This window comes from Chanos chanos, chromosome 16 (assembly GCF_902362185.1).
Source record: "Chanos chanos chromosome 16, fChaCha1.1, whole genome shotgun sequence".
NCBI lineage: Eukaryota > Metazoa > Chordata > Actinopteri > Gonorynchiformes > Chanidae > Chanos > Chanos chanos.
Genome location: NC_044510.1, coordinates 8846829 through 8868342, shown reverse-complemented (window position 1 = coordinate 8868342; position 21514 = coordinate 8846829). Strand labels below are relative to the sequence as shown.

Here is a 21514-nt window from a genome sequence, read left to right as displayed (position 1 = left end):
AAAAAAATTACACCGGCGGCACAACTTACCATAAATCAGTTTTTAAGCGTTCTTTTCAATAGTTTTTTATGTCTAGATTCATTCACATTTCATTCTTTTGCATTGTCCCCTGATAGAGAGAAACTGCTCCACGTTGAAACTGCACTACCCACAAGTCCTCTTCTTTGCGCATGCGAGTAGCTCTCGAGCTCGTCCAAAAATCTCAATAAACTTTATTGCTCCCCAAAAGTGAAGGAAGTATACAGAGACTTGAAAGCAAGTGTGGGAGCAAGGGTGCGGACATGGCGGACTCGGCAGCCCAGGCCTCCATGCAACCCCGGCTTCAGCAAGCTCAGTCTGGAGGGGCGGCGGGGTCCAACACGAATACAGGTTCTGGATCTGGGAGTAGCGACCCGGCCCGTCCAGGTCTGAGCCAACAGCAATGGGCGAGCCAGAAGAAAGCACAAGTGCGAGCTTTCCCACGGGCCAAAAAGCTTGAAAAACTCGGAGTTTTTTCGGCTTGTAAGGTACATGGTTAAGTTCGCTAGCTAGTTAGCTTAGCTTTCAAGGCGTCTCTTAGGTGCAGACAATGGGACCCTATGATTTTCTGCCGTCTGTTATTTGTACTCATGTTAGGCTTCCCTTGTAGCTGTCAGAGAGTTTCCAGCATTAGTGAAATACACGCAGACAAGCTAATCAACGATAGAGACTGCATGTTCTCCCAAATAATGTGACAAATTACTTTATATCTCACAAAATATATGAAGTGACACTCTCAAGAGATGTTTAACGATGTAGTATGTTGTCAGATGTTCTCTTAATCAGTTTCGTTTGTTGCTTTTTCCCCATTTACGAAAATGTAACGTTAAGCCAACTCATTAATCCCTTAGTGATAAATGGATTTAACGTCAAAGATTTTCAGGCGAACAGTGATGTCCAAGGGACTGGCAGTAACTGATGACGCAGCTTTGGGCGTGGGAGAGCCCAAACATATTTATCCTGACGAATATTTTGACACCTGTCAGGTTGTCAGTGCTACGGGATCTTTCCCTAAAAAAACAGACGGTCGTCTGTTATCTACTTTGCGGCCCTGACGTGTGGTATTTTCACTCACTCACAGGCAAATGATGCTTGCAAATGTAACGGGTGGAAGAACCCGCATCCTCCGACCGCCACGCGAATGGAGCCACAGCAACAAGCGGCCAGTTTAACGGAACCTTGCCGCAGTTGCAATCATACTCTGGGTACGACGGTCTTGTTCTCTCCGTGGTGCAGAAAAATGACATTTTCATTCAGCGGATACCCCACCCTATCAACCAGTCAACTTAAGATTTTTGCAGTTTATGTAATTGCTACCTGGGTTTTGATTGGTATGTTTTGAAAAGGGGCAAAGTTGAAAAGGGAAAAAAAAAACCTGAACGTTGTTGTAATACCCAGTTGTTCAGGGTAAGAACAGCCTTTGTCTGGTGCTTAACAGAGGAGATCCATTATGAGAAAACTGATAAGACGAACCATGACTTTATTCTCAACCATGATTGAGAGTAGGCAGAGAGAGAACGCCATTTTAGAGTTTTGAAAAGGGGTTACAGAGTGAAGTCTCTCTGTCTCTGTGTAGCGGAGCATGTGTCACACTTGGAGAACGTGTCAGAGGAGGAGATGAACAGGCTACTGGGAATGGTTGTGGATGTGGAGAATCTCTTTATGTCTGTGCACAAAGAGGAAGACACAGATACCAAACAAGTATATTTCTACCTGTTTAAGGTAATTGTATGTTTATATAGACACAGAGAATATAGTTAATGTATGTATGGTTTTGAAGCTGATTTGTACTTATGAATCTAAAATGGGGCGTGTGACCACTCTGTGTGTTCCTGTTGTGTTTGTATTGTAGTTGTTGAGGAAGTGTATTCTTCAGATGGGAAAGCCTGTAGTGGAAGGTTCTTTGGGCAGTCCACCATTTGAGAAACCCAACATAGAACAGGTCTGTCTGTATTTTCTCTCTCTCTCTCTCTCCCTCTCTCTCTCTCTCTCTCTCTGTCTTCCCATCTTTCACATCTTCTTTTTTATATCTTATTTCCCCTTGCTTCTGTTTTAGATATGTTTATCCTGTTGATAAATGAGTTCTTCCCCGTCTCTCTCTCTCTTTCTCTCTCTCTCTCCTGACTTACTTAATGACTACATGACAGATGGTGGTCTACAAACAGGATTTTTCTCCCACGTCCTGTAATGGTTACAGCTATTTGGTTAAAAGAATGACTCTAATCTCTTTCTTTCTCTCCTCTCTCTCTCTCTCTCTCTCTCTCTCTCTCTCCCCCTCTCCCTCTCCCTCTCCTTCTCTCTCTCAGGGTGTATTAAACTTTGTACAGTATAAGTTTAGTCACTTGGCTCCTAAGGAAAGACAGACCATGTATGAGCTGAGTAAAATGTTCTTGCTGTGTCTGAACTACTGGAAGCTGGAGACGCCCTCACAGTTCCGCCAGCGGGCGCAGAAAGACGACGCCTCCGCGTATAAAGTCGACTACACCAGGTGTGTGTGTGTGTGTGTGTGTGTGTGTGTGTGTGTGAAACAGAGAGATCGTGTCTGAGAACTGATGCACAAATGATGATTTGAAAGTCAAATGTGTTTATGTAGTTTGGCTGGTAGATTAGATAGGTCATTAATAGTTGATAAGTCATGAGTAATGCTGTTTTTATTTTCAAATGGCTCAGTCCGTGTTTTCACTTTTTTTTCATTTTATGTGTTTTTCATATTCATAAAGAGAGGTCAGTGACAAATGCTGATGGTTTGTCATGCTGTTTTAACGACATCTCTTTGTGTGTGCGTGCGTGCGTGTGTGTGTGTGTGTGTGTGTGTGTATGTGTGTGTGTGCGCACGTGCATGTCTGTGCGTGTGTGTGTGTTAGGTGGTTGTGTTATTGTCATGTTCCTCAGAGTAATGACAGTTTACCGCGTTATGAGACCTGTCAGGTGTTTGGGCGGAGTCTGCTCAAGTCCATTTTCACGGTCACACGCAGACAGCTCCTGGAAAAGTTCAGAGTGGAGAAAGACAAACTTCCCCCAGAGAAACGAACACTCATTCTCACACACTTTCCCAAGTAAGACACACACTCACACTCACAATCACACACATACACACTCGCGCGCGCGCACACACACACTCACACTCGCACGCACACACACACACACACACACTCACTCACAATCACACACTCACACACCTCTTTACACCTGTCTCAAGTACACAGTACACGCACACACACTCACACACATACTTATGTAGATTCATCCTACTGTATATTCAGTAAAGGACAATCAGTAAAGTTATACTTTGCATGTCTGTTTTCCTAACATTGCATAAGCGTTAAACCCACTGTTTGTTTACATAAAGTTACAGGTTGACATCATTTTTGGTGCTGGTTTGTCTGTCCTTTTTGCTTATCTTACATCTTGGTTTCTTGGTGTGGGTGTGTGTGTGTGTGCTTGTGTTTGTATGTGTGTGCACATGACCGCGTGTGTGTGTGTGTGCATGTATATGTGTGTGCACATGACTGTGTGTGTATGTGCGCGTGTGTGCACATGTAAGGTTTCTCTCCATGTTAGAGGAGGAGATCTATGGGGAGAACTCTCCTATCTGGGAGGCAGACTTCACCATGCCAGCCACCGAGGGGGCCCAGCTCGGCCATCAGACTGGTATGTCTGTGTGGATTAACAGGCAAACACATTAAACACACATTAAATGCAGTATTGTAACGTTAATACACTGCGTCCACTTAGCCATTTCACTTCCCTCTCTCTCTCTCTCTCTCTCTCTCTCTCTCACTCTCACTCTCACTCTCTCTCTCTCTCTCTCTCTCTCTCTCTCTCTCTCTTCACATCTTACTTTTGATATTCTGTCTCCCTCCCTCCTTGTTTAGATATGTTTACTTAATGACTTGCTTAATGACTACTGGACAGACTCTCTCTCTCTCTCTCTCTCTCTCTCTCAGTGTTGAGTCCAGTGGCAGTGTCTGGCTCTCCGCTGGGCAAGGCCAACGCGGGCACAGCCATGGGATGCGTGAGTCTCGACACAGTCTCCTCTGAGGTTTTGACTGGTAAATATAAACTTTACATTATAAAATAATACATTACAGCGTTCCACATAGGTAATTACATACATTACAATATCCATCATATTAATGCATAAAGAAGAAAATGGTAATATAACTGTGTTATTGTACGTAAGAGTCCAGATATGGTTTACTCTTGCCTGTAAGTGCGCTGTCATACGCTGTGTTTTTGGCTTGTGGCCTCACCTGTCTACAGTTACAGTGAAACACTCTGTCTAATCGGGTGTCTACAACTGATGTGATGGTATAATTATCATGTAATGACAAATCCATTGTGCCATGTAGCATTAGAATAGACGGTATAAAACCCTTATTACATGCTTTATCATGTTTACGTCTAATGAGGACGAACATGTGTTGGTCATTTTATGAACGTCAGCACGAGAAAGCATTTCTTCATTATCAGTCCGCACGTAATCCATTCACCCATGTTCTGTCAGGAGAAAAGCGGAAATTGCCGGAGGCCCTGACCCTGGAGGACGCCAAACGGATCCGGGTCATGGGAGACATCCCCATGGAGCTGGTGAACGAGGTCATGATGACCATCACCGACCCCGCTGCCATGCTGGGTCCAGAGGTCAGAGGTCACGCCCTTTGTCTCACATTCAGCGCCAAGAGACGCACTGTTCCATCTGATAAGCCGCAAACCTCACAAACCGTATTATGATTCAAAGAACACGAGTGCTAAATATACAACAGATACGCTCGTTATGATGACGATGGTTATCAGTGCTTTCCTTCCAATGACGAGGGTGACGATTTTGTTTCCGTAGACGAGCCTGTTGTCGGCGAACGCGGCCCGCGACGAGACGGCTCGCCTGGAGGAGAGGCGCGGCATCATCGAGTTTCACGTCATCGGGAACTCCCTCTCTCAAAAGTCCAACAAGAAGATTCTCATGTGGCTGGTGGGCTTACAGAACGTCTTTTCCCACCAGCTGCCGCGCATGCCCAAAGAGTACATCACGCGCCTCGTTTTCGACCCGTAAGTCCGTTACCATAGCGGCGGACCAACTCAGTACCTGGCAGCCACGCAAAGTCCAAAACTCCTTACCCCTTAAACCTCCGGCTGCTTAAAAGAACGCATTGTACACCCGTCCTTCAGCTTCTAACCTCAGCTCTAAACTGTAGATCGTTCTCAAAGAGTTTGTATACGCTCAGTGGTGTTCTAGTTGTCGCTGTTAATAATTGTTGGATGTACGTATGGTTCCTACAGAAAGCACAAAACTCTGGCGTTGATCAAAGATGGACGTGTGATTGGCGGGATCTGCTTCAGGATGTTCCCCACTCAGGGATTCACCGAGATCGTCTTCTGCGCCGTCACGTCCAACGAACAGGTCAAGGTACGTTTTCCCCCGTCGAAAACGCGCACGCGTACCGTTGGTCCGACGCGCGGCCCGGGTCGGCTCACGCCTGACGCTCTCTGGTCTCTTGGCTGTGTGTTGTCAGGGTTACGGCACTCACTTGATGAATCATCTCAAAGAGTACCACATCAAACACGGCATCCTCTACTTCCTCACCTACGCTGACGAGTACGCCATTGGGTACTTCAAAAAACAGGTAAACGAGTAAACGTCCGTTTTTTATCCACCGGTCCACCTCAGCGGTTCTTCTTTACACCCCCCCCCCCCCCCACCTCCACGGCACTGCTTCTCTTTTACGGTTTTACTGCACTTCTAGTGCCCCCCCCCCCCCCCCCCCCCCCCCCGGTTAACCAAGAAATGCTGCTCCTTCACCTCCTCTCTGTCACAGCACCTCTCCTACAGTGCTACTCCTCCTAAATGCTCACTGCAGTTTCACTTGTATTTCATCTTGACCAGCTTTTCTTCTTGCTCTGTTCTTGACTGTGTGTCAGCCTCATGCGAGTCTCATGCGAACCGACACTGTTTGACTGCGTCTCTTTATTATTATTATTATTATTATTATTCTTTATTATAGTTTGTTATATTTCATTGTCTGTTCACGTTCGTTCACCTGTGTCGTTCACGGCAGGGATTTTCCAAAGACATTAAAGTGCCCAAGAGTCGTTACCTTGGTTACATTAAGGATTACGAAGGTGCCACGCTGATGGAGTGTGAGCTCAATCCAAGAATTCCCTACACCGAACTCTCCCACATCATCAAACGACAGAAAGAGGTAAAGACATTCTTCAATCTCACTCTCCTTTACTTATCTGTAGAACTCGTCCACTCTATTATTGTAAATTGTGTGTGTGTATGTGTGTGTGTGCGTGACCGTTCTGTCTTTGCCCCCTGTGCTCTTTAGATCATTAAGAAGCTGATTGAAAGAAAGCAGAGCCAGATTAGAAAGGTTTACCCGGGACTGACCTGTTTTAAAGAAGGAGTTCGACAGATTCCTGTGGAGAGCATCCCTGGCATCAGTAAGTGCGTCTATGTGTGCGTGTGTGTGTGAGGAGCACAAACATTTTTTGCTGTTTTTTTTATATTGGATGGCTGAATGGAAAACATCCTTTTCTCTGTAAATTCTCATCTTTTCTCATCTGACTGCCTTCACGCATATCTCACAAATTTTCCCTCCATTTTCTCTTCTCTCGTCAGGAGAGACGGGATGGAAACCCAGTTCCAAGGAGAAAGGGTATTTACACCATTATATACCATTATATATTTAGGGAATTTTCAACATTATGTACCATTATTTGATTTTCATCAATTTACTGTTCAATTGTTCATTTGAATGGTGATCATTTTTGTTTGTTTGTTTGTTGTAGCAAAGACCTCAAGGATCCAGATCTTCTGTACAACATGTTGAAGAATCTGCTGGCTCAGATTAAAGTAAGAGATTTTTTTATTTTTTTTTTTTTACAAACACACAAACGCAGAAGCAGAAACTTGCGTGTGTGTGTGTGTGTGTATTTGGCAGAAAAGCGCCTTCTCAAAAGCCTTTTACTGTTCATTTTCGTTCAACGCTTCCTGTTTTGGTGTTTTGTGTCTCAAACAGACGCACCCGGACGCTTGGCCTTTTATGGAACCGGTGAAGAAGTCTGAGGCTCCGGACTATTACGAGATCATCCGCTTTCCCATTGGTCAGAGTGCTTGCCTTGCTTGTTTGCTTGCTTGTTTGTTTGTTGGTTCGTCCAGTTGTTTGTTTGGGATCAAGGGTATTGGAGTTCAGTAATGACCTTTTGTCTCTCCTCTGTATACTCCTTCCTCCCTTTCCTTTTCTCTCTCTCTCTCTCTCTCTCTCTCTCACACACACACCCTACTTTCTCCTCTCTAGACTTAAAGACGATGACGGAGCGACTCAAAAACCGTTACTATGTAACCAAGAAGCTCTTCATCGCCGACCTTCAGCGAATCATCACCAACTGCAGAGAGTACAACCCCCCAGACAGCGAATACTGCAAGTGCGCCAACACCTTGGAGAAGTTCTTTTACTTCAAACTCAAAGAGTCCGGCCTCATCGACAAATGAGCGAACCGGAGACGCGGTGCCTTCGCCCGGACCCGAGAAGAACCCCCCTCCACCCCCACCCCCCCCCCCCCAAAAACCCCCTTCCCGAGTCACGGGAGACAACGCCCACTCGCACATGTTTAACTCACACACACACACACACACACACACACACACATCTCCAGACACACTCGAAACAGAAAACTCTGATAGTTAATCGAATCACTCAAGCAGCTCACCTGTGCTAGTGGATGTGTATTTACAGTCAGTTCTGTTTATCTTCACACAGATGTGTTCGGACTTTGGATTTTTGTACCGGAGTGCGTGGTAGGGTGTGTATGTGTCCGGTCGTATATATTCTAGGTGGGAGGTGGAAACTGAAAAGAGGAGGGTTCTCTATTTGTGCAGGTTTATTCTTTGGACCCTGTGGGCCAGTTAAGTGCTTTAGTCTGTGACAGGGACTTTGACATGTTTTTTCCCCTCGTTTGTTTGAGTCATGCAACCTTATTTCCAGCATTATCCTCACTTACTTCTCTCTCTCTCTCTCTCTCTCATCACCTGCCTCTTTTTTTTTTTTCTTTTTTTTTTTTTTTTTTTACACTGTAAAAACTGACCTGTAATTGGTGAATAGGTCTGTCTGTCATACAGATGCGCCAGTTAGGAGTATGGACCATGGTTTTGGTTTGAAATGTGAAAACTAACGTTGATGTGGTTGACATATTCACCCCGTTTATTTGTTTTACTGTACCTTACTATAAAACTAAAATAAAGATAAAGTGAAACCTTGCTGTTTTACTTTATCTTCCGTTTTCACATAAGCTTTTTTTTGGTGTTTGATGGTTTTGCAATTGGTCAATAGACAGTTCTACATGTTTGGCCTGGTTGAGTCTTTATTAGTTGAAAATTGTTTTAAAAGGCTATTTTTGATGGGTTTTGTGTTTTCTTTAACGAACGTTATCAAAATCTAGAATAATGCGTTTATGGACCATAACATCATTAGGCTGAAATATGTCTTCACAGTGTTGTCTTTCCAGGTCTGGTCAGTAAATAGCTGAGTTTTTGTATACATGATGTAATTAGCTTTAGTACTTGTTTGGGTGGTAAGTTCTGAACAGTGGCCACATTACCACACATTGTCCAACAACTGTAAACAAGAGTTTCATCATGTTCTAGAGTTGATTGTCATGACATGGTAACGGTCGTTAGGGCTTCACAGTTCTCATTTTCTCGACAAAAGTTGTTCAGTGGCTCCTCATCGACAGTGCTCTGCTAGGTAAGACTTTAATAATGTTGAGTAATATTGGGACTAAACACATAAAGTTGAAACTGTTCATATGTCAAGTCATTTATTTTACAGTGGAAATGTTGTCAACGTGTTGTAACCAAGCGCTGCTGTGTTTCACCAAATGGACAAAAAAAAAAAAAAAAAAAGTCAGAAAAAGAAGAGCATGAAATGGACGTCAGTCACTCATTTGTATGAATGCTTTGTCACTTGTGTGGTTTGACAGCACACGGTGTCATATGGAAACAGCGCACAGTCTTCATCGGCGCGGTGGGATTTATTCGTCTAACGTCGCTCAGTGGTTACTCAAACCAATGCCTGAGTATCGTGTATGTTTGTGTGTGTGTATGTGTGTGTGTGTGTGTGTGTGTGTGTGTGTCTGCACCTCTCCTGATGCTGCATGTAGTTTTCTGCTGTTTTCTCGTTAGCGTTTAGCAGTGACGGGAGACAGCGTTTTTTGTTGTTGTTGTTGTTGTTGATGTTTTTTCTTCTGGGTGTATACTTGAATCATGAAGAGCTTTGAGAAACTGCAGCGGTGTTGATGTCATAATCAGGGCTGTATTTCCAGGTTTTGTTTTTTGTCTCTTGATTTTTATTTTCGTTTTTGCCCCCCCCCCCCCCCGTTTCCTCCTGTCTGCTAGACTGATTACCCATGCTGCACTGAGGTTGTAAGGAGTAAATGACTACCTGTCTCAATGACAAAGGGTCAAGCAAAGATGTCAGTATCTATGGTTTTTGGTTCTGTTTGAAAATGCTTGTGAATTGCAAGAAGCTCTATGTACTGTAATGTTCTTCACTCAAATTAAAGGGTTTTCTTTTTTTTAATGTGTAACTTTTGTTTGGCATTTCTTCTTCCTCAGTACAAGAGAACTCTTATTTTCCGCACGACGGTATGGGGGAAAACAAACATACAAAATATTTTATCAAGATGAACAAAGTGGACGAAGTCTTCACTTTGAAAAACATTTAACACAAGCTTTATTTCCGTGTAGAGTCAGGTGTTATCATTGCACTGTATATTAGCACAGAGCTAACCTGCCCTCCGGCGTTTAAAGGGCTTGCAAATTTGCTTAGTGTTGTACCCAGGCGACAGGCCTGTGAGTTGATTGTACTGCTTCACTGAGCGCGTTTTAGAAGCCGGTTCTGTTAGCGCAACGACGGGGAGTCCCTTCAGTTTCCTTTTTCTCATGTTGCTCCATCGAACAACGGGGCCCTTCTAGGTTCTTCTCCGTTTCTGTCCTATGTGCATCTTCAACTCCGTTTTTTTATTTCGTGCTTAGAATCCGCTCTTTATCAAAACTCTGATTCATTCTATGAATGACTCTTTATAACCTTTAATTATTTGCTAGTAGTCTTACTGTGCTGGTCAAAAGAAACAACTGCAGTTACTCGTCAATGAGTTAGCTAAAGGGGGGGCAGGAAACCGACCAGTGGGGCAAAGTTTAAAAAGAAGAAATGATTTGTGTCTGGTCAAACATTTTCTGTCTGTTACTTTAAAATCCTGATCTGTGTTCCTCAGACACTACACCAAAACACACCACTCATATGCACAGTGTATCTGCTTTCATATGATAACTACATTACGTACGCGCAAAGGCAAGAAATCAAGCTAAGATCTCTGTTGTCAGAGAAGAGTCTCTCTGAGTGTAACAGGTAATAGGTACACTGTTCTCTATAGTTATTAATAGGACAGGCCTGTTCACCTTACTCTAAAATTGGGAAAACAGGAACACTACACCAGTGTTCTGTCCAGAAAATATCCTGAGTTCAAGAATGGAGTGTTATATGCACAAAATGTAAAAAAAAAAAATTGTTTATTGTTTATATTTTACTTATAAATACTCTCAGTCTCACATACTGCGCTGTATCATCAGTGTGAGGTATTGTGTACGTGCGCTATGTGACTGCGTGGATCTATAACACAGATACCCTGAGAAAGGGGAATTACAGTTGAGCAGCTCTGAGTTGTTTAACTTACTGTGAGCCAGAATCTTCAGTAGTGTGTGTTGTGCCATGACTAATCTTAATGTGTACTTTGTGTTTGGCTCCCATGCTTTCCTCTTTGACAATATAATTATCACCTTTGTGTCATTTTCATGCATGATGACAGATATTGGTCTGTAGACAGTTCTGAGATTTTTCTCCCGTGTCCCATAACGGTTAAAGAATGACTCACTAATTAGGTCTGTAGGCAATTTCTACTCTCTCTCTCTGTCTTTCTTTCTCTTTCTCTCTCCCTCTCTCTCAAATTGCTATGAATCATTTCTTTGTTATACTTTGGTTGGCCCTCACACACCCCCTCGAATGGGGCCCCTCCTGCAGTTAGTTTCGTTTTCGTTTTTCCTCTCTCTGCCGTCCGACCAGGTAACTGGTTTAAAAGAGCAGCTTAAGTACTGTTTTCTCTCACAGCTCGCCAGACTGCAGATGAATACAGTACCTGAGACTTTTAAAAGACGTTATAAGACAACTTAAGACAGACGCTTTTCAAGGTGAGTGGAAACAGCTAGACTAAACCCTCGTACATTTTAGTACGCAAAGACCTGCAATGCAGTATTTTAATATGGAATCCAACGGTGTATTTGTACTGTTATCTTCACTCTCTGTTGTATGAGTTAATAAAATTGGTTTCAAGTACCTGTTGATTCATTTGTTCAAATATTTGATGTGATAGTGTAGACATTCTGAACTCAGCTATGCTGTGTCACAGCCATCAGTTTAATTAAGACCGACTGTTTATCTTGCCTACGTATCCATAGAAACTAGTTTAATGAGCAGAAAGTGTTACTCTTTGGTTTTTTGTTTGAATGCACAAATAGTGCAATGCTCACTACATTTTTTTTTGCCATTTAGCGAGACGTTCAGTGTTTGCAGTGAATTTAGTATATCCACCCGTCTCGTGTGACGTTTTCATGAGTCTTTGTTAAAGTCTTTTAAACTTGCATGGGGAGTTTTTTCTCCAGTGATTTGACCAGACTCCTCACGTTATAATGCAGTGAGAGCACAGGAAAACTGAAGTCTTTTGTGATGTTTGGCGTAGGTGTCGAGAGATGACAGTGGCGTTAAATAAAAATAATAATCTAAATACGGCGTAAACGGCGATGGCGGGCCCTCGTACCTGGCGATTCGCGACCCATGACGTTTCGTCATCCAACAGTGCACTCACATCTGATGCGTGTGCCAAATTACATGGTCATTGTAATAGCTAAAAGGATTCGGCCCTATCAACAGAATCATTTTATGTGAACCAAGCAATCTGCCAAAAGTAGTACAACGAACAGGTGGGCTTTTTTAGATTAACCATTTCCTTTGTACATACGCCCAGGGCTTGTAAGCAAGCCCTTGCTTATAAAAGTTTCTAAATTACTATGTGCAATTTTTTTTTTTTTGGAAATATTTCCCACCTACACCACAAAACCACAAAATATAAGCAACTATCTTGCTGAGGTATTGGCAAACAAACACAAATTTTTATTGTTAGATTAATGTTCACGTGTGTCCTTAGAAAATACAGACGTCAGTGTCATGATTCTAAATACAGCTACAAAAAAGAATGTCAGCTGTCATTATGTCCAATAACTGCATACGCTAACACATCTTTACACAACACCTGTAACCTGTGGACACTGGAGGCACAGGACCTTCGGTGCTCGGGCCCTAATGGGAAACAATAACACACAAAGAAGTAAGCATAGACTGGTATTCAAAATGGCTTGGACAGAAGTCTCCAGACTCAAAGCATTAGCATAATCTGGACATGGTACACACTGACTAGTACAGAGGATGGATTCTCTTCACTCTCTAAAAAAAAAAAGTGTGTAGCAACAGATACACTTTAAAAGTGTGTGTTAAGTATGTTATAATGTATGAAAGAGATCTGCACATGCCTTATTACTGACATTGATGTTCATACTCATAAGCTCCGATACAAAGGAAAGGATATATCCAGAGGAGACTTGTGTAGTCATGGTCTCTGTGGTCTGCTCTAGATGGTGGACTTTGGGCTGCGGGGCTACCAGATCGAGGTGGTCCAGAGGGCGCTGAAAGGGGAAAACAGCATCATCTGGCTTCCCACCGGAGGCGGGAAAACACGTGCCGCCGTATACGTCGCTAAGATGCATCTCGAAACCACCCGAAACGCCAAAGTCGCGGTTCTGGTCAACAAGGTACGTATCAATGGTGTCCTCGTTTTCTTTCCTATTTTCTCTTCATCTCTCTCTCTCTCTCTCTCTCTCTCTCTCCACACACTCTTCTTTCAACTATTGGGAGAACGTCATGTCTCATTCTTTCTTTCTTTTCCTGTCTTTGACTCTCAGGTGCATCTGGTTGATCAGCATTATAGCAAAGAGTTTAATCCTCACCTGGGAAGGAATTACGAACTGGTGGCCATTAGTGGAGACAGCAGCCAGAAAGACTTTTTTGCTCACGTGGTTAAAGACTGCGACCTGATTATTTGCACTGCTCAGATACTGGAAAATGCCTTGATCAGCAATGAAGAGGAAAAACACGTGGAGCTCACTGGTAAACCTACCCAAAAATGATTAAAACATGATGTAAAATATTATTGACTTTCCTGGTCTGAGTAGTGTATTTACACTGCAGGGAATTTTGAATATTGATAGTAATTTGTAGTCTCCCCCCCCCCCCCAATACATTTTTAATTTTTTTTTTTTAGGATTGAAAATCAATGTAAATCATTTTATGCTGTTTTTTTTATCATTTAAATTAAACGACAGCTTAAAGATGCATTGGGCAATTGCAAACATTGCTTTGCAACCAGCAAGAGTTGAGAGACATCAAAACGAATTTTGATGGAAGGAACACCGTTCTTCACATTCACACACTCTTCAGTTCTCCATTTATTGTCTTCTGTCTCCTCTCTCACTCTTTCTCTCTCTCTCTCTCCTCTCTCTTTCCTGTCAGATTTCACGCTGCTGATTATCGATGAGTGTCACCACACCCATAAGGATGGTGTGTATAATAAGATCATGGCACGATATGTGGAAAGCAGGCTCCGAAATCCGGAAACCAGGCTACCCCAAATTCTTGGCCTCACCGCATCTCCGGGCACCGGTGGAAACAGAAGTATTGATGGAGCTGTCAAACATGTGCTACAGGTGTGTGTGTGTGTGTGTATGTGTGTGTGTGTGTGTGTGAGTGTGTGTCAGCTTTTAACTATTCTGGTTACATGCATAGATCTGAACATGAAGCTTGTAGTCAGCATTTAATGTATTTATAACGCATTTTAAAATAAGCTTTATTTTGTAATATCTCTTTCTCTTTATCTCCTTCTCAGATTTGTGCAAATCTGGACTCAGTCATCGTTTCTTCCAAGGAATACGTTCCTGAGCTGAGTAAGGTCGTGCCCAAACCAAGGAAGACATATGACATTGTGGAGGAGAGGCTTGAAGTACGTTCTAGAAGTTACTTTTTCAACTTCACTTTTCTACACACGTCCACCAATCTCTTTTCGTAGACCACAGAGCAAGACCTTTTTCTGTGTGTGTCTGTGTGTGTGCGCGTGTGTCTCAGGACCCATTCGGGAGTCACCTAAAGATGATGATGGGGATGATCCATGACTTTATGGGCCAGGGGAAAGAGGTTAAGTTTCGCGCGTTTGGTACACAAGAGTACGAGGCAGATGTGGTGCAGCTGGAGAAGACAGGTGGGAGCGTGTTGAAGTTTGAAGCGGAATGAAGCCAGATTTTACTTTATTTTAGTGAGCGTACATTGTGATATAGGTCCTGTTTTTACTGTCTTGGATATGAAAATCGATAGCATGCGGTCGTCAAAAAATTGTTTTTTGTTCTCCATTGTTCATTAAATGCACTAAGAGCCAGTTCTTCCAAAACAAAGAGGTATATTTGTGTGTGTGTGTGTGTGTGTGTGTCAGGTGTTCAAGAGGAGAACAGACTGGTGGCTCAGTGTGCTCTGCACCTTCGTAAATATAACGATGCTCTGCTCATCAACGACACGGTTCGAATGATTGACGCGTTACGGGTTCTCCACGAGTTCTACCTCACAAAACAAGAAAACATCCTGGACGTCACTGACATGTTCCTCACTGGACTCTTTGAGGGTACGAACATTTTGCCTTCATGGCACAAATTCTTTTTGTCTTGTGTCTGTTTCTTGCATTACCGGTGAGGTAAATATTAAGGTTAAGAGGACAACAATTATGCAAATGATGGTGATGATTGGAGAACCAGTTAGAATACAAAATATCCCTCAATCTCTCGCTCAGAAAACCGTGTGGAGCTGAAAGAGCTGGCATCCAATCCCATCTATGAGAACCCAAAACTGGCACAGCTTGAGAAAACCCTGGTGAAGCAGTTTGATGGTAAGGATGACTCCAAAGGCATCATCTTCTCCAAAACACGTGAGGGAACTCGCTGCCTCTACGACTGGGTGTGTGCCAACCCCGAACTACAACGAGTCAACATACGTGCCTCCATCCTCACAGGAGCTGGCACAGGTGCCAATCACATGACCCAGGTATCTCATGATCCTCTCTGAGGGACTGTGGTTAGAACATGGCTTTGATTTTTGGATAAGCTCCCAGAAGACTCTCAAGAAACTTTGGGAGTTTTTTTTAGACTTCTCGCCAACTTTCGCTGGGCACGACTTGGTCAAAATTTATGAGCATTCAGATTACTTGGCTCTGCACAGATTCTGACTTTGCCTTGTGTACTTTCCATCAATTTCTAATCACGTTAATCAAATTTTAATAGGACAAATCCAAACATCCCATTAATCCTTTATCAATTTTTATCCGGAGAATTTTTCAGACGAGGATTACTAGCTAAAAGGATAAGAGCTACAACACAGAGAAACACTAAAGAAAAATTGGGCCTGGACAATCATTCAAATATAGAAAACAGATCCTTCAGGTCCTCAATCTGTTGCAGAAGCACAAAATAAGAAATATGTTCTGTTCCTCTGTCACAGGAGTTTAATTTTTTCCTATGTTAGTTTTTTTGTCTTAGCTATGTAGTACATGTGTGTTATTACCGAATCATGGATACTACCCTTCTCGGCCAGAGAGTGTAGCCGTGGTCAAGCTGGCTGTGCCAGTTCCTCTATCTTGAGTGGAATGGCTCGATAATACTTTGCGAAGAAAAAAGGTCCAATAAAGTTTGTGGCTGGGTAATGAGTCGCAGCATGAAACCTCAGATGACGGTAAATTCAGTTTTATTGGACAATCAATAAAACAAGCACTGAAAACATCCAGTCAGACTTAAGATCGATTCACATTCAAGGAACACCAAAAAGGTGGCCACGACCAATCTTGAGCGGAGGTATTTAATACTAAGTGGCACATATCTATCAGTTATAACAGCACAGCTGTGTGTATTCCACGAAAACTATGTTCTTATATTTACAACACACACACACACCCACAGCCAATGTGCCCACGTCCACAACCATACATCACTGATCTCTACTACAAATTCACACCAGAGCTGTATATTTTCCCAAGTGTGCATGCATGTTGCTATATTTGTCTTTTTGATTTCGTTTTGCTCAGTCTTGCACATTGTGTGTTTGTACAGCGAGGGCAGAAGGAGACGATACTGCAGTTTCGGAAGGGTACCCTCAACGTCTTGATCTCCACCAGCGTGGCCGAGGAGGGACTTGACATCCCAGAGTGCAACTTGGTGGTGCGCTATGGACTATTGACTAATGAGATCGCCCAGCAGCAGGCAAGCGGGCGAGCCCGGGCAGCAGACAGCACTTACTCAGTGGTGGCTCAAGCAGGGGGGCGGGAGGTTCGCAGGGAACGGACCAATGAGTACCTAGAGGAGCTAACTTCCAGAGCTGTCGCCCAAGTACAGCGCATGGACCTCAGAGAGTTCCGTCAGGAGGTAAGTCCCCTAGCACTCCATAGTTCCACGGGAAAACTGTTTTTATGCTGAGTTCTGCAGTCTCCAACTCCTTAAAGTATTGGGATCTAGCACAAATCCAAAACAGGAGGGAGGAAATGATGTCTCACATTCCGGATGAGAGCATGTGCATGTTCAATTCATACTTTTGCATTTTATTTGTGGCTCCGTGCTATCTTTTACTCTGTAGCCCGATCGGTATACCTTCATTTTCTCTCCTTGCCTATGGTTTCTTGTCTTTTTTATTTATTTACTTGTAACGGCATACTTATGCTAAGGCTTTAACTCTCTGCCCTGTGAATGTGTGTGTCCTCAAATATTTTTTGTTAGAAACATTATCTACCTTTTTCTCCCTCTAAGATAAAACAACTTCAGATGGAGTCAGTGATGTCTCGTATTATGGCTGAGTCACAGAGGAACACGAGGAGGAGTCAGCACAGCGGCGCCCAAGTCGAGCTAATCTGCCGTGGCTGTTTTGCTGTCGTGGGTCGAGGAAATGACATGAGAGTCTTTGAGGGCACACACCACATTAACATCAATCCTGATTTCAAGTGAGCACCGGTCTCCTTCCATTAACTATGAAAAGCCCCGCCCCCTTCCAATCACTGTGATAGGCTCCGCCCTCTTTTTTACTAAGTATAATTAACATAGCCCTCTTTTCAGTAGCTATGGTGAGCACCTTGTTTTTCCATTCAAAGAATCAGAAAATAAACTCAAACACACGAAACACGCAGAGATAATACAACTATACATTTATACAATTTCAAGATTCTCACAGACGTACATATTAGTTAAACTGGTAGTCAGTGCACAGGCTCATGACTGCAGGGAAAAAAGCAGATGTGAAAAGTGTTTGGGATAATTATTCAGAGAAAATTAAGGCTTTCAGTGGGCTTACTGCTGTCGAGTGATTCCCAATACATTTTGGTTGCTTGTTTATTTCAAGTTGTACAATTTATGTGTGTGTATGTGCAGGGTGTACTATAAGATTGGTGGGCAGGTTCAACTGGAGCGGACCTTTGAGGATTGGGAGCCTGGTCGTGTCATTAGTTGTGCTACATGTGGAAAGGTAAGGAGATGTCTTAAATGTCTTGATTCACAAATATGAAATGTAGCCTGAGAAATCGAATCAACAGCTGTAAGCAGATAACAATTATTAATCCAAACATAAATATTTAGAATTTAACAAAACTGTGCATTCACCTAAACAGCATTGTCTCCCTCATCTTCATGACAAATACCAGTTACGCTCATTTACAAAATATGATGAAATGTCATACAATTATTCACAAATGAACGGATTAAAATGCCAACACTCGGGGATTCAAACTTTGCACAAGAGATCGCTAGGGCTGGACCCGAATATTTGACTATTTAGATACTCATTTGTTGGGTAGGAATTCGGTTTTCAGCTTTGGGATGCAGATACTCGGGGGGGGCGGGGGGGGGGGGGGGGGTTGTTTGGTTGGGTTTTTTTATACTAAATATAGGCTATCAACAAAGGCAAAAAACAAAATACATTTTGTCAGGACATTCTTGTACTATATTTATACTGCACTGTTTAACATATAGTGACCAGACATCCCAGTTTGTCCAGGATTGTCCCGTTTTCGAGCTGTGTGTCCCGAGACCCAACAAATATCTGTAAAACACTAAAATGTTCGCTGTTGATTAGGGCCTACAACCGGAGCTCCAGACCCCAAAAAAAAAGGTTTTTCCGGACAGTCCTATTAAAACCCATTTTCAAAATCAGTGTCCACACATTAAAGTATTTATATTCTCAGAGAACTAAAGGGAAGAGTGTTTTTCATTTTTTTTTTTTCATTTTTTAACCTCTTTCGCTGCTCTGCTCTTCTCTTAGGACTGGGGAATGGAGATACTGATTAAGAAACTGATGAAGCCTCTGCCTTGTCTGAAAATAAAGAGCTTCTCTCTGAAGACTCCAGAGGGCAGCCGTTCCCCGAAGAAGTGGAAAGACGTGCCATTTACCGTGGAAGAGTTAGAGATGGAGGAGTACGTTACGAGACACTTCCCTGATCTCTGGCTAGACTGAGAAAGAACACACTGACACGCCTAACCAGAGATCAATTTAGAAGGTCCTGTTTGATAGGGGCTATGATTAATGATGTGTGTGTGTGTGTGTGTGTGTGTGTGTGTGTGTGTGTGTGTGTGTGTGTGTGTGTGTTTGTCCGTGCACAGTCACTTTTAGTGCTCTTTTTCTTATTCTCAACCAGGCTCTGTGTACAGTACTATATTTTAACCAATTTGTCACTTCACAGACTATGGAAAGCTGTTGTTAATATCACGGTGTGTAAAGTAACTTGACGTTATGGATTATGGATTAGTATGCAGTGTATCACTAGGCCCTAGTTTTTACCACTGTGCAATATTTTACCCACTGCTCATAGAACCTGAAGCGTTCTTCTGCAATGCTGTTGTAAAAATGTGGAATTAAGGATAGATGAAATGCTAGTAAGATGAATGCACTTATTCCCGGTGGCTCATTGGTAAGCAAAATTGCCTCACAGCAAGAATGCCCTGGGTTCAAATCCCGGCTGTCCCAGGTCCTTTCTGTGTGGAGTTTCCATGGGTTTAGTTAAATAATTAACTACAAATTACTACTAATAATATTAAAGTTGGCCCGCTTTAATGTTAGTTTTAGCTGACTGTCTGAGGGGGTATTGTACCAGAGAAGTCATGCGTTCTTTATTGCACTTTCCTAGTTTGGAATTGGTTTCCAATATCGATAACATTCTTTGTAAGATTTTACTGGGGCAAAGCATTAGCCCAATTAATCTGACCTGAATTTTAAATAGATACACTCCCATATATGTTGTTGTCTATTGTCATCTTTTGTGTCGCCGAGACATTTCTTTTCCGTCAGTAGCAGGACGAAGGACCAGCGAATCCATATTGAACATTCCTCAAGCATACGAAATATGTGAGTGTTACATCAAAATGAGACATTCCGAATTTAATCAACATATAACTGTCAGGTGTCTGTCCCTACCTCCCTGTGTCCTGGCCGATCAGAGTCAAGTTGGATCTGATTGGTTAATCACCTTGTTTCCCAGTTATTGTACTTACCTGTCTTTAGTTTGTTCCCTCAGTGTGTCTGTACTTACTACTTTTCCGCCAAGATCGGTATACGAGCGGTATACGGTATGGATTTTCGAACACATTCTGTGTCTATATACCCCCTGTGTTTTCTCATGTGCCTCTACTGAGATGGGGCTTGTTCCCAGTTTCCTTGTTAACCTGTACCTTGTTAGCCTCGCTTCTGGTTCCCTCTGTTAACCCTAATCCCTCTGTTAGTACTCCAGTGTATTGACCCTAGTTTGTTACCTGATATCAGATCTGCCCAGCTCACAGTAGGCAGTGTTTTGTGTGCCAGACCCTACCTGTCTGTTGACTATGGTTTGCAAAACGATTGCAATAAATGCTGCCTTCACTTGTATCCAGTCTTCTCGCAGTTTGTGACAATTACATTGTATTTAATTTAAATAATCAAACTGAAATAAATTCACATCAGTAATTTATAGTAGTTTCATGCATTTACCAAAAATAATATCAGTTCTCCAATCTGACTATCTGGAGGACATTTTTGATCTTATTAAATTGTAGCCAGTGCGTAACTGATGATTAAAATGTACAAATTTGTCCGCCAGTCGAGGATTTGTGTCTTTTGTTCAGTGGTTATTTACTTTGCTTATGCTAGCTGTGAGCACTGAAATAAATTCACATCAGTAATTTATAGTAGTTTCATGCATTTACCAAAAATAATATCAGTTCTCCAATCTGACTATCTGGAGGACATTTTTGATCTTATTAAATTGTAGCCAGTGCGTAACTGATTAAAATGTACAAATTTGTCCGCCAGTCGAGGATTTGTGTCTTTTGTTCAGTGGTTATTTACTTTGCTTATGCTAGCTGTGAGTAATCTGTAGAGGTCATCTCTATGCTGGGTCACATTAATCTAAACCTAAAGCTGTTTCCTCAGGTTAACCCTGCATCTCATCCTTGTCAGTACTACGTCGTTTGTTGTAAACCGATCAATAAACGTGAATATATGCTGTGGACGTCATGATGCTAAAAGCAAGAGTTGCCTTATTCATTCAGAATGGACAGCCGGGAACGCATCAGCATCCTCTGACGCTATCTCCTGTTCCTTTTAGCATTTACATGTAAATGGGTAATTCTTCAACTATGGTCCATTTTGGTGAGGAAAATTGTAGCATTTAGCATCTAACATTTTTTTTTTTTTTTTCATAAAAATGCATTGCTATGGTTTATTTTTCCGTTCTGTAGAAACACATCCTGATAGTGGCTGTGACGATTTTGTTAAATAAATACATATTTCACTCTAATATTAAGAGGAAATCATCATTTCCTGTTGTGGAAATGACATTTTGTCATATTTCTTTTAAAATCTCATGATATGTTAGCCTGCTAAATTCAGTTTTAGAGTTAGCATTAAAAATACACAAAATGCACAATATTAAATGAAATTGGTGCAGTTGTTTTTACATTCATATGAAATATGAGGTGTTAGGAAATGACACCCAATAAACATATTCTCAATTTAACTCATACTTACCTTAACTTTTCCTCTTTTTATTACCCCCTATGGAGGTCACTCTTTTCTCAAGCCATGGGCTCCCCTGTTGAGTGTCCATTGCTATGGTTACCAAGTATACAAACCTAAAGATCCCAGAATTCTATTTTGTAGAGTGTGGTGGAAATGACAGTGAATCCAAGGGACAGGGGTTCTTTTTTTATGAAAAATATGAGAAAATGTGAAGAAATATCACAATACATGATATATTTCATTAAAATAGACATTAGTGTCTAATTTGCATG

The 21514-nt window shown here is 42.3% G+C and overlaps 2 protein-coding genes across 2 annotated transcripts; both read left to right on the top strand.

The window, feature by feature from the left end:
• The first annotated feature begins 281 nt into the window (after positions 1-281).
• On the top strand, positions 282-7552 carry kat2a (K(lysine) acetyltransferase 2A). Its single transcript, XM_030793612.1, has 18 exons — positions 282-506; positions 1100-1223; positions 1595-1740; positions 1871-1960; positions 2325-2506; positions 2883-3074; positions 3563-3669; positions 3966-4070; positions 4526-4662; positions 4859-5067; positions 5299-5425; positions 5532-5642; positions 6075-6218; positions 6348-6462; positions 6641-6677; positions 6811-6874; positions 7041-7125; positions 7320-7552. The coding sequence occupies exons 1-18, from the start codon at positions 282-284 to the stop codon at positions 7511-7513; spliced, it is 2394 nt and encodes a 797-aa protein (XP_030649472.1). The 3' UTR covers positions 7514-7552.
• Positions 7553-11155: 3603 nt separating this feature from the next.
• Positions 11156-18788, top strand: dhx58 (DEXH (Asp-Glu-X-His) box polypeptide 58). The gene is made up of 12 exons (XM_030793614.1): positions 11156-11263; positions 12761-12937; positions 13088-13292; positions 13695-13888; positions 14068-14181; positions 14304-14436; positions 14665-14850; positions 15016-15266; positions 16325-16636; positions 17015-17205; positions 17630-17723; positions 18516-18788. The coding sequence occupies exons 2-12, from the start codon at positions 12761-12763 to the stop codon at positions 18705-18707; spliced, it is 2049 nt and encodes a 682-aa protein (XP_030649474.1). The 5' UTR covers positions 11156-11263; the 3' UTR covers positions 18708-18788.
• The last annotated feature ends 2726 nt before the right edge of the window (positions 18789-21514 follow it).

Excerpts from the sequence above, each read along its gene's own strand:
- kat2a (XM_030793612.1), top strand. The coding sequence starts at position 282 with ATGGCGGACTCGGCAGCCCAGGCCTCCATGCAACCCCGGCTTCAGCAA. Across the intron at positions 4,663-4,858 it reads CTGCCATGCTGGGTCCAGAG|ACGAGCCTGTTGTCGGCGAA; the intron begins GTCAGAGGTCAC and ends TTGTTTCCGTAG. Across the intron at positions 6,875-7,040 it reads ATCTGCTGGCTCAGATTAAA|ACGCACCCGGACGCTTGGCC; the intron begins GTAAGAGATTTT and ends TGTCTCAAACAG.
- dhx58 (XM_030793614.1), top strand. The coding sequence starts at position 12,761 with ATGGTGGACTTTGGGCTGCGGGGCTACCAGATCGAGGTGGTCCAGAGG. Across the intron at positions 14,851-15,015 it reads CCTCACTGGACTCTTTGAGG|AAAACCGTGTGGAGCTGAAA; the intron begins GTACGAACATTT and ends TCTCTCGCTCAG. Across the intron at positions 17,206-17,629 it reads AACATCAATCCTGATTTCAA|GGTGTACTATAAGATTGGTG; the intron begins GTGAGCACCGGT and ends GTGTATGTGCAG.